Source organism: Mastomys coucha, unplaced genomic scaffold, assembly GCF_008632895.1.
Source record: "Mastomys coucha isolate ucsf_1 unplaced genomic scaffold, UCSF_Mcou_1 pScaffold11, whole genome shotgun sequence".
Classification (NCBI taxonomy): Eukaryota; Metazoa; Chordata; class Mammalia; order Rodentia; family Muridae; genus Mastomys; species Mastomys coucha.
This window is the reverse complement of record NW_022196893.1, coordinates 4,470,118-4,487,604: the sequence shown is the minus strand read 5'-3', so window position 1 is coordinate 4,487,604 and position 17,487 is coordinate 4,470,118. Positions and strand designations below refer to the sequence as shown.

At 53.0% G+C, this 17,487-nt stretch overlaps 1 protein-coding gene across 1 annotated transcript; it reads left to right on the top strand.

The window, feature by feature from the left end:
- The first annotated feature begins 6,437 nt into the window (after positions 1–6,437).
- Positions 6,438–17,124, top strand: Gpr20 (G protein-coupled receptor 20). The gene is made up of 2 exons (XM_031357736.1): positions 6,438–6,516; positions 15,131–17,124. The coding sequence occupies exons 1-2, from the start codon at positions 6,508–6,510 to the stop codon at positions 16,229–16,231; spliced, it is 1,110 nt and encodes a 369-aa protein (XP_031213596.1). The 5' UTR covers positions 6,438–6,507; the 3' UTR covers positions 16,232–17,124.
- The last annotated feature ends 363 nt before the right edge of the window (positions 17,125–17,487 follow it).

Below are 17,487 nucleotides of genomic sequence, written 5' to 3'. Positions count from 1 at the left end.
GTTTGTTAGTCATGGATCTGGAGTTAGAGCTGGCATCTGATGAGTGTCCACTATGTGCCAAACTGACACAAGTGCCGCCCCATCTTTCCTCTCTCCCTGCAAAACAGGAAGCATTGATATAAAACCAATCTCCAGGCTCCCCAATGCCATTGAAGCCCCCTACCTTCTGTCCTGGGTGACAGTTAGAAGGGCTAGGTCAGAGCAGAAGCCACGGATCCAGTGAACAGGTTAGACCACTGTGTCCTCGGACTCTGAGGAAGCAGATGAAGTCAGGTTTCAGAATTTGGCACCGGATGTCCTGAGATGTCACCAAGCTCCACCACAGAGACTCAGTGGCCAAAAGTGAAGATTCCCCTGCTGGAAGCCAGATGGACCTGCTCTCCTGGACACTCAAGCATCAAAGCCTTTGTGTACAATTTTCCCCCAGGTTCATGACCTGGTCAGGAACTGGACCAAGGTGCCTGAGGAAATGTGCTATCCCTCCAGAGGCAGCATCTCAGACATACCCCACACAGCCCCAAATGCTCCACAATTTTTCTCAGAGCCAGTTTGAGGTATGACGGGGACACAGCTTGCCTTAATTAAGATGCCCTCAGCCTAGCTCCCACCCTGCCTCGGACAGAGTTCTATGGGATTATTGGGCTCTTGCCCCCAGACTGCCTAAGACAGTCTAGCATACATCCCCTGTTTTAGCATATTTTCTCTTGCAGCCCAGCCCTGTGGGAGCACCCATCCGCAGCTAACTCCTGGAGAGAGGAGCAAGCAGAGGCATAAGGAGTTAGGGAGCATGCTCAAGGCCACACAGCCTGGAGTGGGGATGGCATTCTACACTCAGGCCACATTCACCCAGTAGAGTCAAACCATTGCATGTCAGAGCTGGAGAAATGGCTCAACGGTTAAGAGCACTGACTGCTCTTCCAGAGGTCCTGAGTTCAATTCCCGGCAACCACAGGGTGGCTCACAACCATATGATGGCCTCTTCTGGTGTGACTGAGGTCAGCAACAATGTACTCATATACAAAAAATTGCATGTCTGCTTTCTGTCCAGAGCTGGGAAGCACCTGATGCCCCCTGCCCACTGCCTTACACATCAATCTTCACAGACAATTAATTCCATGCCCCATCCTCCAAGAAGCCTGCCTTGGTGTCTCCTCTTAACAGACAGGAACCTAAGGAGCCGGCATCTTAATTCAGTGCCTCCCACCCCAACCCCAGGCCTCCTTTGTGAGCCGGTGACAGGTCTGGATAAACCCCAAGATCCTCACGTCAGGGGGAACCTCCTTGTCTACCACCTTCCTGCCCTTGGATTTCCTGGAAGAGCACAGTGCCCATGTAAACACCGAAGGCAGCAGGAGAAGAGTTGTCAGTGGACTGTAAGCAAACCTGTCCCAGAGATGAGGCACAGGCAAGAGATCTGGTCAAGCAGGGTAGAAGCCCTGCAAAGTTTACAGTGGGAAAAAGAATTATCTACAAGGATTGAGAAAGTGTAAAGACGGTTGTTGATGGATGAATGAGAGAACGGACGAGACTGCGTGCCTAGAGGATGCTAACAGTTACTGTGAACAGGCATCTGCGAGGTAAGGGCAGTTAACCCAGGTCCGCTCTGGTCATCGTCACTGTGCATGGCTCGGAAACTGCCCTTCCCCAGCCTCCATCTGCATGTCAGAGTCACCCTGGAGTTTTTATGAAAACATTAGCATCTAGCTTTTCTCTACTTAGGGCCCCGGGACCTGTGCTGGACCAAGGTGCCTGAGAGAACGATATCCCTCCAGCTGCAGCTATACAGCATAGGGGACCCCGTGCAGACCATCCAGTGTCTCAGACACTGCTCACACAACACCCTTGTGCTGCTGACTTCATCATGCAGGGGGGGAATGAGGCTAAGCAACCTGTTTCTGGCTTTCCCACAGTCACCTTCTTGTTGCCTCCTCCATCAGACCAGAGCCCTCGGGACAGGGACTGTCACCATCAAACCCAAAAGCCTTAATAAGGATGGTTTCCTCGCTCCCTGCATCTGCTATACTTTGTGTGCTGTGAGAAAGGAGCCACATGTAGGATATAGGGCCTGGCTTCCAGTCCAGACCCTTGGTCTTGCAGCTCTCAAGTATAAGTCCTACAGGCTTCAGGTGTCACACCAAGCAGGAAGAGTTAGTAGGTCAATCTTTCCACAGATGACCCCGACCAGAAGTGTCACTTCAACAGGCCCAGTTGAAAGTTCCAAACCTAGAGCCCAACTCCTTCAGGAACCACAGTAAGTGAGGGATCCACTAAACCCTCTTTGCACTCCTACGCTTCTAAATTAGAAGACTAAAAGAAGCCAGGGCTCTGGACCCAATCCTTGGGCTATACCGCCTACTGTACTGGTCTACCTACCTGCCACCTGAAGACCATGAGATCTCTGCAAACTGGATAGAAACAAGAGCCTAATTGGTTAGTGATGCTAGCCGGGGCCAGCCAGAGGCCCTGATTCCCTCTTCACATAATGGGAATTAAAGTTTCCATCAAAGCCAGGAAGTGGTGGCACATGTCTTTAATCCTCCCACTCGGGTGGTAGAAGCAGGCAGATCTTTGAGTTTGAAGGCAGCCTGGTCTTCAAGCATGTTCCAGGGCAGGCAGGGCTACACAGAAACTTTTTCTTGTAAACCAAAACACACACACAAACACATACAGAAAGAAAGAGAGACAGAGAGAGACAGAGACAGAGGCAGACAGAGAGACAGAGAGAGACAGACAGACAGACACAGAGAGAGACAGAGATTGAGTCCCAGTCTGTTTTTTAGAAAGAACAAGACAGGGCTGGAGAGATGGCTCAGTGGTTAAGAGCACTTACTGCTCTTCCAAAGGTCCTGAGTTCAAATCCCAGCAACCACATGGTGGCTCACGACCATCTGTAATGAGATCTGATGCCCTCTTCATCAGGAGTGTCTGAAGACAGCTACAATGTATTTCATATAATAAATAAATAAATCTTTAAAAAAGAAAGAAACAAGCAAACAAAGAGCAGGACATGCTGTATCTTGTCACAGAGGGTGACTGTTCATCTCCAACTTTGAACAAAGCCCTAATGTAAGGTGACGGCATCTCTTCAGAGTTCTGGAGGAGCAAAGGTGGCTGAGGACAGGGTGGCAGGTCTCCCAAGGCTGAATATTAGTTTCAAACAAGGGGAGGCTGGGTGCCGGGCGGTTAAGCCAGGCCTGCCCCTGGACCCCTCACATCCTCAGCTTGTTTCAGCTCATCTTAGGTGTCTCTCCAACTGTGGTAAATGTATTCCTAACCTCTATAGGGTCTTTGTGGAAGCCACACTACTGTGACTGACATCAGTATGGTGTCCTCCTGTGTTTGTGGTTGGCTGGCCAGTTCCCACCTCATGCACATAAGTGCACACAACCACAGTACACATGTAGAAGCCAGAGGAAAACTTACAGGAATTGACTTTCCTTCCATCCTGTGTGTGTCCCAGCACTTGAACTTTGATAGTCAGGCTTGGTGGCAGTCACCAGGCTCACCTTGACTGGCTGCTCATCATCTAGTGCCCCCTCCCAGTCACTCCACTCTGAGCTTTGCCTATCAGTCAACCCCAGGGATTTGTCACCAACCTTCCAGAAAGTGAACATCTTGCCCAACAGCATCCCTCCTCCCATTCACACCCCTGCCCCTAGTGCCCCTAGTGCCCCTAGTGCCTCTGAAGGAGCGTGCTAGGGCAACGCACAGCACTTCTGTTCTGCACACACAGCAAGGTTCAGAGAGGCTCTGACTATACTACTGGGACTCACTGTGCAGTCCCATGCAGACTCAGCTGTCGTGATCCCAGGGGACCACCGGAGGCCAGACAGGTCTGAAATAGAAAGGCAGTCCAGGCTCTGCAGGGGGTTTGGCCAGCTCTTGACCCTGGTCCAGTTCTACTAGGGGAGCTGAAGCCCAGCCAACTCAGAGTAGTACATGGTCCCCAGGACCAATGTGCTGGAAGAGACAGAAGCCTACACTTTGCCCGGTACTAGGCCTGGAGCTGCTTCTAAAGCCTGCATAGAGAACGCAGGCCAGGCTTTGGCTCCAGAAGGGACAGCTCCAGGTCTGGATCACCTCTTTCTAACTACGTACCCTTGGACAGGTGACTTTACCTCTCTGATTTGTCTACCCTGAGAGTAGAACCCAAGCACCTGGCCCATGGGTAACAGATACCACTGTGGATGCCCCATTCTGTATCTGTCCCTCTGTCTGTCTGTCTGTCTGTCTGTCTGTCTGTCTCCGGCTTTGTGAGACACAGTTTCTCTGTGTAGCCCTGGCTGTCCTGAAACTCACTGTGGAGACCAAGTTGGGCTTGAACTCAAAGATCTGCCTGCTTCTGCCTCCTGAGTGCTGGGATTAAAGGGGTATGCCACCACCACCCAGCTTCATCCTGCACTTCTTGCTGAATGGTGGACCCCTAGACTATGTTTCTAAATGGCAAGACACAACCCAGCAGTTGAACAGACTCTCTCAACTTCCCCTGTTGGTGTCAGCACACCAAAACAAAGACTTGAGAGCTTGGGTTGCTCTCTCGGATCACCTTGTTCAGGATCACAGTGGGACCCCCTTGAAGCCTTCTCAGCCTTTTCGAGGCCTGCTCAGCCCCTAGGAGGCAAAAGAAAGCGTCTTCTCCCCTTCTTGAAATGTTCACGTTGCCCCAGATACCCAGCAATGCCTTAGGGTTCCATCACACCTCAGCCGTCTCCCTTCTCCCCTGCACCCACCCATGCACCTGGCCTGTCACCTATGACCTGTGCACCTGGTCACCCCTCAGACAAAGTCCAGCAAACACAGCAGCAGCCAAGAGCTCCACTGAGGCTGTAGACCTCTGCCTCAGGGCTGCCCTGGCCCTTGAGCCTCGCCTCGGCGCCACCCTACTCCTCAGGTTTGTATATCCTGCCAAGTGATAGGACAGGACCCACCCAGGTGCTTCCTGGAGGTGGAAGGACATGAAGGGGAAAAAACCGGCACACCCATTCCTGCGTTGCTCCAATGTGGAGATGGGGCAGGGATAGGAATTATGCACCCAGGCTCTAGCCGGGTTATCCCAGGCACCGAAAGTCTCAGCCATTGGCTGAGTATAGAAGGAACAGGTGGGCCCTGATCCCTCCTAGGCAAGGATCGTGGCTTTCTGGACCCACCTCTGGCCAGCTTGTGAAATGTGAGCTCCTCCAAGCTCCAGCCTTTTTCTTGCCTGTCAATCAGAGCCTTACCCGCAGAAGTGACTTTGAATCCTTACCCCCTCAGCCCTGCAGCCTAACAGAAGCCTGAAATCTTCCCTCCCCATCAAAAGTTAGTGCTGATCTAGGGGAGGCAGTCTGGCAAGCTATGGGCTCCTGCATGGGGCTCAGTTTGCCCCAGCGGGACAGATACAAGATCCTACGGATACTATGATGGGTGTAGACTAAGTCTGGGGGATTACACCCCTCTTCTAGAACCTTCTGTTCCCATAGGATCAAAGCCACACTGGAGTCCCTAAGGGCTGCTGAGACTCGGTGCAAGTGACCACTTCAGCTTTATAACAAGGCTCTCCAGGTCTCTGTCTGCAGACTATGCAGCTGCCCCTGCCGGGATGGCTTCCCCTCCCTCTGCCCATCCAGGCAGCCCCCTCCTGTGACACCTCCCTCTATCCACTCCAGAGCACCTGCCCCCACTTCTCATCTGGGCTGGCTGGATCTGCCACTAGGCACCCACTTCTTCCTGTACTCTTTATCATAGCCAGTGTGAGCTCTGAGGGCCCAGGGCCTCCTGAACACAGCTCTCCTGGATCAGCGATGTCAGAATGGCCACTGAGTGGGTGCCCAGGGATTGAAGCTGATGACAGACATGAAGAGCAGAGGGCTAGAGGGAACTCCTGGCAGAGCAAACAGCCTCAGCCCCAGAGACGTTTCAGCCCTTCCCTGCCCAGAGTCCACCCCCCTGCCTGGATGCCCTAAGCCCCTGGTTTCTGGGACAGGACCCACCCAGCAGATCTTCCTTCTCTCAGAAACTGGCCGAGCTGTTCTAAGACAACCCATAGCCTTGGGCCAGAAGCCAACCCTTCCCCCCTCCACTCTTCCTGGTCTGAACAGCTGTGGTTCACCCCTCTGTCTAGGGAAGGTGTGGTATCTCTGAACCCCCCCCCCCAGGTTCCCTCCTTCCCGCTCTTCCAGGCGGCCAGGCCGGCAGAGGTGGGGAGGGAGTCCGCTCCGCCCCCACCCCTCCCACCCCTCTGCCTGTATCCAAAAGCAGCTGGCTGGCCTGACGTCAGGCCCTGGGAAGGCACTGTCTGTGGGTCGCCGCCACAGCAGACCCAGAGCTTCACAGCCCAGGCTCATCCCAGAGGAAGGTGCGGCAAGAGCCGGTGAGTTCCCCAGGCACTGCTGCCTCCTGCACCCCCATGCACAGATCGGGGTATCTTGACTGCCCAGTTGGGTGACTTAGGAAGAAAAGAAGGGAAGAGAGACCGTGCTGGGAAAGAAGACCAGTTCGCAGCCCTCTGTCGCAGAGACCATCGCAGAGATGAAAAGAGTGAGTTCGGAGGGGAAGGGGCAGAAGTGGCCCCCTCCCTGCCCCTTGGGGTTGCTTTCTATTCTCCCAGTGACCCTCACCCACCTTGCCCACTCTGGATTTCATTCATGAAACCGATCACACACTTACGCATCTCCTGCTGAGTCCAAAGTCAAGGGCTCAGTTTCCTCTCCGGTCAAGGAAGGCACTGGGATGGCCCCTCAGATGGGGATAGAAAATAGTGACCCAAGCAGCGTTTGATGAGCTCTGGGCCCCTGAGCACTAGCACCAGGAGGGGACAAGGCTTGGAGCAGCATCTCCTTTCTCTACACCGGACAGCGTCTGCCCACCCCTGGCTCAAGGTCTCTGCTCTAGCCCAAGTCCTTCCTCTACCTCTTTAGGAGTGGGGAAACTGAGGTCCATCGCTGGATTTTCTGCTTAACCCACAACAGGACCTTCGAGCGGATGCTTCCGGGCTGAGCTTCCCTGTAGCTGCCCTGTGAGAAGGCTGTAGAGCAGGGTCCCCAGGGGGCTGGCTGGCTGGGAACTGGCTGGTGGCCAGAGTGGCTGGCGGGGCAGACGTGGAGCAGCTGGGTAGCCTCAGGCCGGACTGAGACAGAGGCTGGTGGAGGGAAAGCTTAGCCTGCAGAGGTTACCTGCAGTGGCCTGCCTCTGTGTGCTTGCCCCTCAGCCACAGGCTGCCAGGGGCTTCCCTCCTCCGGGGGCTGCCTGGCTGTGTGTCTGCGAGCACAGTCAGAATGAAGGGAGCTGTGCTTCCTCCTGGGAGCCTTCAAGCCTGCACAGAGTAGTGTGAGATGGGGTTGGCTATGGGGTCTTTTCTGTTTGTTCCTTGTGTTGAGACAAGGCCTCAGTCTATATCTCAGGCTGCCCTGAAACTCTATTAGCTTTATAGCTTCATAGCTTAGGTTGACCTCAAAGTTGCAGTGATCCTCCTGGGTCAGCTTTCAAGGGCTAGCTAGCTCCAGAGAGTGTGTGCATTAGACCCAGTTCCAGTGGGTTTGGGGGGCTAGGGGGTTTGTATTACTTGGTTTGGTTGGTGGTTGGTTGGTTTTAGTTTTTGAGACAGGGTCTCCTGTAGCCCAAGGTTCGCTGTGTTGTGAAACCTCAAACTCAGCGTTTCCCCCTGCTTCCACCTCCCAAATTCTGGAGATGGTAGGCATGTGTTGATATGCCCAGCTCCAGAGGGAGTCTTTCAGAAGCATTCACTTGCCATCTCCACAGCTGTCCTGACACAAAGCTCTAGCCACCTAGGCCACACCCTCACTCGTTCCAGTCCAGCCAGATACCACGCAAATAAAAACAGGGAGGCAGGTGAACTTGACACTGTTGGGGCACGGAACTGCCGCCCAGAGCATGAACAAGGGACCAGTGAGGGAAGGTGAGTGTGACAGCCGTGCTCCCTCGGGAAGTGAAGCAGGTCCAAAGATGTTTGAGTAAGACTCCTTCCACAGGTCTAGTCAAAACCAAGGCCACCGTGTACCTAGGTGGCCCCCCGGCTTTCTACTGAGTATCGGGCCACACAATGATTACCTTGGGGCTTTGCGTGGGTTTATCCAGCCTTCCCCGACACTACTCTCTTGGATGGGTCTCCTGGCCCTGCTTCCACTCTCCAGCTGTGAGCTGTATGAAGAGGGACCACCTCAGCCTAAACCCCTTAAGACCCCAGTGCTGGGGTTTGAGCTGGATCTAATGCCTGCATTGTGTGGGGGACTATAGGTGGCTGAGCCAGTCCTCTGCACAGTGGAGGAGAACCACCCCGGGGGCAGGCAACGGGCCCGGGCTGATGCGCACTCAGCTTCAGCAGAGCTCGTACCTGGGGATTAGACAGCCCAGAGGTCAAACCCAGTACTGCTGCCTCTATTTATAACACCGAGCATCAGAATGAACCTCCCTAGGCCCCAGTTTCCTCACAACCAAAATGGGGTCAGCAGAACCTACTTGGGGTTCCCTTGGGAGGTGGAGGGGTTAGTGAGCTCTTTGGAGGTATCCTCATAAGGGACCAAAGAATTATGGGATGATAGCTTCGTTCCTCAGGGAAGGTATCCAAGGTGCCAGGGACTTAACGGGGTTCAGGGAGTGTGGTGTGGGATATTGACTGTGGGTACCAAGCACTTACATCAGGCGACTTAGCCACGGGGAACAGAGTGTGCAGATTCTACCAGGTAATCCAGGCACAAAGAACAGCGTACCCGAGATAACAGCGGATGCAGAGACCATGTGCCCCAGGCACTCAGAAGAATTAAGCAGTTACCCTCCACCCCCTGCCCCTGACCCTTGACAACTCTGCATGTCCCAGCTGTCCTTAGAAAGGCTGAATTGGCAAATAGAGCCTCAGGGACTAGGGAAGCTATAGTTGTCTAGGCTAGAGGAACCAGTATGGCAGGGAGACTTGGGGACATTAGAACCCCCAAGTGTGACCAAGTGTGATCCCCTAGAAACGTGGCACTTCCGTTAGTCCCATTCCCAAGGTCTCAGGTAAAGTTTCTCAGATGGTGACTCTGGGGGAAGTTAGCAAGATACAGCCCGGGGCCTATCTCACAACAGTGCTTGATCCACTCCCAGGAAAGCTGGGTTGTGGGGTCTTAGGGTCCTAACCGTGCCTCGGAGAGCTGCCAGGTAACTCAGAGAAAGTCAGATTTTTATTCTATACTAAATGAGGGGGAACCACAGGGCAGTTCAAGCCAATGGAACACAGTTGCTCCTGGATCTAAAGAGGATGCTACGGAGTCCAGCACAGTAGTTCACACAATCAGCCCTTGGGTAGCTAAGATGGGAGGATTGCCGTGAGTTCAAAGCTAGCCTATGTTTACATAGGTTCCAGTTCGGCCTGGACCAGAATGTGACTGCCTCAAAAATCATGATCAGCAATAAAAATAAGCAAGCAGGTGCTTCCCTAGCCATGGTTCTCTTGGCCTTAGAAGAACCATGTAGAGTTTTATTACGGTTATACTCTGAGCCCTGACAGACTTGTACATACACCTGTAACTTCAGAGTCCCCAAGAACCTCCCAGTTGCTGCAACTGCCCCCCCCACCCCGCTCCCTACATGGCTCTTGGTCCTGCCCAACCCATATTGGGTCCTCAGGGTCATGACCCTGGGCAGATGGCTCCCCTCTCCCATAAGAGCCGCTGCCGCCTTGGGGGTGTGGAATACTCGTTCTCCTGCCCAGACGATCCCTAGAGCCTGCCCCTCCCAAGCCTGGCACAGGAAGTCAGGTGGAGCAGGATCTGGAGTTACCCTTTAGCTTCCTGGTCCCATGTGGAGCCAGGCAGGGCAGCCAATCTCCAGAAGAGCAACGGTGGGGCCACTAGACAGCCAAGAAGCCACATGCTGACATCAAGATGGGTTTGGGCAGAGCCTAAGGAAAAGCCAAGACAAGCCACTCCCCACTCACAGGTTAAGGAGAGATGCAGCCATGGCCCCTGGTGACCAATAGGGAATCCTACCCTAGAGCATGCCACAGCCTTGTGCTCAGAGCTATGAGGGACAGAAGTAGCCACTCCCATCAGTGTTCAGGACCTAAAGGGAAGGTGACTTAAGAAGTTAGATCTGTCCCTGAGAGCTTTCTGAGATCTCTGAGAAATCCTGGGCTGGCTGACATGGCCACTCGGGATCCTTCAGCATGCTCACTGTAACTTAACAGCTCTCTTGTGGGTGATGTGGACATGTCCCACTGAGCCATACAACACCTCCAGGCCTCTCTGCAGCACTCCCTTCATTTATATAGGTCCCCAGAGTCTTGACTCTGCAAGGTGGAGTGAATCCCAAGGGTTCGGGGTGAAGCGGAGCAAGCTCAAAGCGGACAATTTCATGGAGTGTGGTGATGCGTTGGGGTTAGGAACAAACCTAACGGTCTGGGTGACTTCGAAGGGCTTCCTGGAAGAGGTGTCAACTTTGCTTAATGAGTGGATAGGGAGGGTACAGTTGGAGGCAAAAATCAGTAACAGATCCCCCCCAGATTCACTCTTAGTGGAACCCTGAGGGGTCTGGGAAGGTGAGCAGTGGTTAGACAGTGAAGCGTTAGGGCAAGAGGCCAGCTTTGCTCTGCCGGCTTTGGCAGGACAGCTTTTCTGTGCTGGGCTCTGACAGCTCGCAGCCCCTAAAGTGCTCAGACTGGTAGGAAGGTACAATATACAGTAACACAGGGGTAGCAAAACCATTGAGTAAGGAGCAGAAGGCCAAGTTAAAGGGACACCCAGAAGCTGCAAGAGGGAGAGTGTCTCTCTAGCAGGCAAAAGTCTTGGCATCAGAGAGACACCCCAACCCTAGTCAAGACCCAGCCTCAGGCCCCAGGGGGGAAGGGGCTGCACACGCACTCCCTGAAGGCTGTTTGTGTGTGATCTGGGGGACCTAGCCCAACACAGCCTGGCCTCAGCAAAGCCTCAGATGGCCTATAACATGCAGGCTCTGGCTCTGATCTCCTGAAGGGAAGAAAATAAGTTAGCAGGGTCAAGCAAACCTCTACCACGTACCCTCACTCTTTGCAGAGACCCACAGAGGTTTTTCTGCCCCAAAGCAGCGGAGGCAGGGAGGGCGGTAAAGAGGTATGGTGGTCCCCATAGAAGTCTTCTCCTTCCTGGAGGAAGGTATGGCTCTCAGACTTAAAGACAAGTCTCTGTGGTCTGCTTGCTTGCATTTTCCCTCTTCCTCAAGGCCTAGGTTTGTGCCTCTCCGTCCAGGCTTCCCCAGTATACACGCTCTCGCCACTGGGACTGGGAAGTCTGGGAATGAGCACTTAAAGATGCACTAAGGACTTCAGTGTGAGGGGAGGTTGGAACTAGGGGAGCACTTGAGGGAATATCATGGATGGAAGTCATAATAGGTACAGAGGCGGCGGACCCAACAGAAGGAGAAAGGATGGAAGGAAAGAAGGAAGGAAGGAAGGAAGGAAGGAAGGAAGGAAGGAAGGAAGGAAGGAAGGAAGGAAGGACCGCACGGCCAGCATGAAACCCCAGCTGTGAACAAAACCAGAGTTTCATGAATAGGAACAAGTCTTAGAGGGGAGCTGGGTCACTATGTAACTGTAATCAGGGATCAGAGACCAGTAGGCAACTGTTTTGGACCAGGGTCCAAGTGATCAGGGTTCTGTCTGTGTATCCGAGTACAACAGAGACATATGTCTAGGAAAAAGAAATCATGCGTGCAGGATCAAGATCACCTGGGTCAGGGTGTGACAGAGATTGGCCTTATTGTGTCTATGGGCTTGGAGATCTATGTATATCAGATCCAAAAGAAACTCTGGGCCAAATGGCTATCTACTGGCAGTGGTGTCTACTGGCATTCCAAGGTGCATGCTGGCCTTCAGGGTCTCTCAGAATTACAAGTATCTGTTACAGAGTCCACGTTGGCACTCCGACTCTTCTCATTCCACCCCTCCCCTAAACTTCTCCAGCTCAGGGGCTTCCCCTCCCCGTACCGCACCCTCGTCCTCCCTGGCTTGCTGTTCATTAATAACTCTACCATTGTGGCTATACCTTCTCTCTTTTGTCTTCATCTCTTGGTCCCCCTCTCTCAGTCTCTTCCACCCATGCTCTCTTTATCTCTCTTCTCGCCCCTCCACCCCCACTCCCACCTCCTTTCATGCTCTGGTTCAGTCTGCTGGCCATGTTCTGTTTGCTACTTTCTCTCTTTGCTTGGATTCTTCCAGACACTTCTGGCTGTGCTCTCCCTCATATCTACAATAAAAATCTTTTCTTCAACCATCCCTTGGAGCAGTCATGCCCTAGGTTTATGTACATGGTGCTTAGGACACTCTCAGTTCACACAGGATTACACATTAGGATCAGGGCTCATTCTACCTCTGGGATCAAGTCTTAGTGTGTAATCAGGATCCGGGATCAGAGAGGGATCAGAGCTCTTAAAACAACAATAAAACAACAAGGCTCAGCGAGTAAGATCACCAACTGCTCTTCCAAAGGTTGTGAGTTCAAATCCCAGCAACCACATGGTGGCTCACAACCACCCTTAATGATATCTGATGCCCTCTTCTGGTATACTACATACAGTGTAATGACATATAATAATAAATACTTATTTATAATAATAAACAAATCTTTGGTCGACAGCAAGCAGGGACTGAGTGAGCAGGACCGACTGGAGTGAGCAGAGGTCCTAAAGCCAATTCTCAACAACCAGATAAAGACTCACAATTATCTGTACAGCTACAGTGTGTATTCTTATACATAAAATAAATAAATAAATCTTTAAAAAACAACAACAAACACACACACACATGGTCTCTGGCTAGCCTCGAACTCACTACTTACTATGTAGACCAGGTTTGCCTCCATCTCACAAATAAATCTTTAAACAACAACAACAACAACACACACACACACACATACACACACACACACACAGGGTCTCTTTATGTAGCTCTGGCTAGCCTGGAATTCACTACTCACTATGTAGACCAGGCTTGCCTCCATCTCACAGACATATGCCTGCCTTTACCTCCTGAGTACTAGAATAAGGGTGTGCACCACCACACCCAGTACACTGCTCAGTGTTTGACTAAGGTTAGGCTCAGAATGTTGCATGAATGGAGGCTTCTTGTGTTACTGAGATCAGGGCTCTGTGTCTGACAAGAGTCAGGGCTCAGTGTGTGAGCAAGCTCCCATCTCAGAGTGTGACAGGAACCAAGGCTCATTGATTGACTGAGATCATGGCTCAGTGAACAAGTTTTAGGATTTACTGTGATATTCAGTTCAGGACACAGCTTTATTCAAAGTGAGGGCTCAGATTCTTAGAGCCAAGCATCAATATGCATGCCTCCCTCCTTCATCACCTGACTGGACTCTGGGGTTTTCTGAATGTGACTCCTGGCTCTCTCAAGGCTCAGGAGCCCCAGAACCTCACCACTGGGCTCTTGTGTCCCCAGTACTTCAATAACATTTCTGGAGACCACAGATGGCCCTGGGGAGTTTCTGGAGAAGGAAGACGCTGAGGGCTGGCTTCATCCTGGGACTGACTCCCAGAGGGAGAGCTGTAATGTTTATTACAAGTCTCTGATTGTGACACTCACCCACGGCCAGAGCCTAGGGAGAATCCATAGAGAATAGTCTGTCTTTGCGTGGCTCTGCCATCTTTTCTCCCACCATTTTCTTAGCTATAAACTAAGAACTCAACCCTGGGGACCTCCTGTCTCCTTGATCCTAAAATGCCAGGTCTTACTCCACACTCCCTCTCAACCACAGAATGAATACCTTTTCTGCTTTCTGCCTGGTGCCTTGGAGCTGCAGGGCCACAGGAAGGCCATACAGTTTACTCAGCAAACACTTCTGCCTAGAGGGGCTTGTGTCCTGGGCAGCACAGAGCTCCTCCTAGGAGCCTCGAGATAGTAGATGTCCAGGTAGAGAACTCTGGGACAGAAAGGCATGCTGGATGACCTCAACAGGCAGTGATCTCTCTGAGCCTAAAGATAGAGGTGGCCACCATCCCTGGCAGACCCTTCCCTTCAAAGTCAAAGCTGAATCTACCCTACTAGGATAGACATTGGACTCTCATCCCCCATCTCCAGGGAGGCAAGACTTGGTGGCTTGTTGCAGGTTGCAGTAGCCAGAGGGAACCTGCTGCCTGAGGCCATGTGGCCAGGCCCTGGGAACGGATGGTGCTTAGACTGTTTACAGCCTCCAACCAACAAGAGTGATATAGGGAAGCAGCCTATGGGTGGGGAGGGTCTTCTTGTGCCCGGGGGGGGGGGGGGGGGGGGGGGGGGGGCACTGGGCGCCAGCAATGCTTTATGTGCAGTTCTCTCTGCCTCTGCCTCTCTGCCTCTTCTCAGAGACTCCTTTCCTCTGGAAAAAAAAAAAATGTCCATATTTGGAAGGTCAGCCAGCTGGGGTAGGGGGGTGGGATCTTGTTAACCCTTCCTCTTTAAATAAAGGGATAAATCAGAACAGAGTTAAACACTATGACAGGAACATAAACAGCGGGTGGCTCCAGCCCAGCCCCCTGCTTGCCCCACACCACCCTGCACGGAGTCCAGTGTTTATTTGACTCACACCGGAGGCCAGCCAGCTAGGCAGCTTCTGCTGGGACCTGCCTCCTGGCTCCAACTCTCAGCACCCATACAGCCTGCTGAGTACCCATTCTCCAGGGAAGGTCCAGAGTGGTGATCTGGAGCTGACCCGAGAGAAGGTAAGGATAGAGCAGTGCCCAGAGGCTGGGACCTTGACAGTGGGTATGGGGCAGGGGTGTAGCAGTCAGTTTCTATAGTCCCCACGTGGGCTAGCTGGTCTTTGTCCCAGCAGAACTGGTTCATCATCCACCAGCTATGTCTGCAATGCTCCCGGAGGCAATGGGATTCCAGTGGCACAGAGTAGAAAAGAAAGCACAGTGGTTAGGGACCTTTGGAGGAGGTACAGCCAGGACATGTAAGAGCTAGCCCTGACCTCGCATAACAGCCCCATGTGTTCACTTTCCTCTGGAGTCCGAGGACAGTCCTCCATGCAAATTTTTGTCAGTCCAGCAAGGTGGGTTGGTCTCTGGAACCTCAGCCTCTTGCTCCATCCACTCAGTACAGTGTCTGGGTGGAATGAAGAGAGCTGAGCCAAACAAAATCATATGCTGGGGAATGGCAGATACCTGCAATGATTCCTTTGCTTGCTTCCAGGCTGGGGGTGCACTGACCACTGCCATGCCCTCTGCATTGTCTATGAGGCCCTGGGATGCTGCGCTCCCCAATACCACTGCAGCAGCAAGGAGAAATGGGAGTGTGCTAGAGATGCCTCTGTTCCATCAGTTTGCCCAGCTGGATGAGGAACTGCAAGCCACCTTTCCCAGCCTATGGCTGGCACTAATGGTTGTGCATGGCACCATCTTCCTTGCCGGGCTGGTGCTCAACGGACTGGCGCTGTATGTCTTCTGCTGTCGCACTCGGGCCAAGACACCTTCAGTCACCTATACCATCAACCTGGTGGTGACTGACCTGCTAGTGGGCCTGTCCCTACCCACACGCTTTGTTGTCTTCTACGGTGCCCGCGGCTGCCTGCGCTGTGCCTTCCCTCATGTCCTGGGCTACTTCCTCAACATGCATTGTTCCATCCTCTTCCTTACCTGCATCTGTGTGGACCGCTACCTGGCCATTGTGCAACCTGAGGGTTCCCGTCGCTGGCGCCAGCCAGCCTGTGCCAAGGCCGTGTGCATCTTTGTGTGGCTGGCGGCAGGAGTCGTGACCCTGTCTGTCCTGGGTGTGAAGTCTGGTGGACGATCATGCTGCCGTGTTTTTGCTCTGACCGTTCTGGAGTTCCTTCTGCCGCTGCTGGTCATCAGCGTGTTCACAGGCCGGATCATGTGCGCGCTGTCAAGGCCAGGTCTGCTACGCCAAGGCCGTCAGCGGCGTGTGAGGGCCATGCAGCTGCTGCTCACGGTGCTGGTCATCTTCCTGGTCTGTTTCACACCCTTCCATGCCCGCCAGGTGGCGGTGGCACTGTGGCCCAATGGACCTAGACATACCAGCCTTGTGGCTTACCACGTGGCTGTCACCCTCAGCAGCCTCAACAGCTGCATGGACCCCATCGTCTACTGCTTCATCACGAGTGGCTTCCAGACCACTGTCCGAGGCCTCTTCTACCAGCGTGGAGAAGAATTCAAGCCCAGCAGTATGGATGTGGTCAGCATGCACAAGAGCGCCAGGGGCTCAGCCCCCGTTCGCATCCTCAGCACCGGTTCTCACACCCTCACCCAGACTCTGACCAACGGGCCTGAGCCATAGGCAGCAGGACTCTGCCAAGGGTCAAAGTCAAGGCTCTGGGAGGTTACCGGGCAGACACATCATGGTTCTGGACAGCACGTTGATTTCCTATTGATCCATTGGATATGGCTGTCCAGTGGGTTATGCTGACAAACTGAGCCCCACTGTGCTGTGACTGATTAGCAATGTCTGCAAGGGCTCCAGATAGGGTATAGTGGTATGAATGCTGGATGCTTGCCTTTCCTATGGCTGTGTAGTATCCACTGAACACTCAAAAAGGTATCTAGGAGCTGCTCCTAGCCTCCATTATTTATGCCCCGAAGAAGGTCCTCCAGAGAAAGCACAAAGATCAATGTTCTGATGACTCCCAGGAGGGTTAAACCCAACCAGAAGAGTCTCCATTACAGGCAGATAGAGAAACAAGAGTAGAAGGTCAATGTTTGGGGGGGGGGGAGCGATAGTGTTAGGTACAGAGAGTGGAGACACCCTAGGCCTCTGTGAACTACACCACAGGCCAGCATAGCAATTCAGGATGGCCCTCTGTGTACCAGGAGTTGGACTTGGGTATCTGATTGACATTTGAACCACTACAACCCCAAATGAAGAGGCTAGTTTTAGTTGTATCCTTTTGCGTGTGTGTGTGTGTGTGTGTGTGTGTGTGTGTGTGTGTGTGTGTGTACAGGCAGAGGGGGAATTGACCCCAACACCACCACTGATTCATAGTGAGTGAGCTCAACGCCAAGACTCAATCTCACAGTCTCCAGCATCCCAGGCCCCTGTTCCCATGGCTACCTCCCAGACTCCAAAGACCCAGCCCAGGAATAGTCCTGAACCCACTGACCACTGCTCCAGACTTTGTATGGCCACAGTCCTGTCCAGTGGTAGAAAACGCTAGGAATAAAGATCCAAAGCAACTCAAACTCGGGGCCACCAACCCAAGGCCTCTTTGTCCTATAGGCTCCCATGGGGATGATCCTCTAATCACCAGCTCCATGCTGGATTCCAGAGAGTCTCACCCTTGCCCCTCTCTAGCGCTAAGCTCCTGTTTGGTGTTTGAGGGAGTGGTCTGTAGCGGAGGGGCCGGCTCTGGGTCACAGTTCCTGAAGCAGATTGCATGAGATCTGGGTCTAGAATGTGCACTGGTCTAGTGAGAAATCTCCTATGTTCCAGGGACCTAGGACTTGAGCAGCTGGGGACAGGGACTAGTTAGGACAGGGGCAGGACACAGAGTTTCCATTGATCCCAGACAGGGTACCGATATCCAAGTTCAGGGGGCT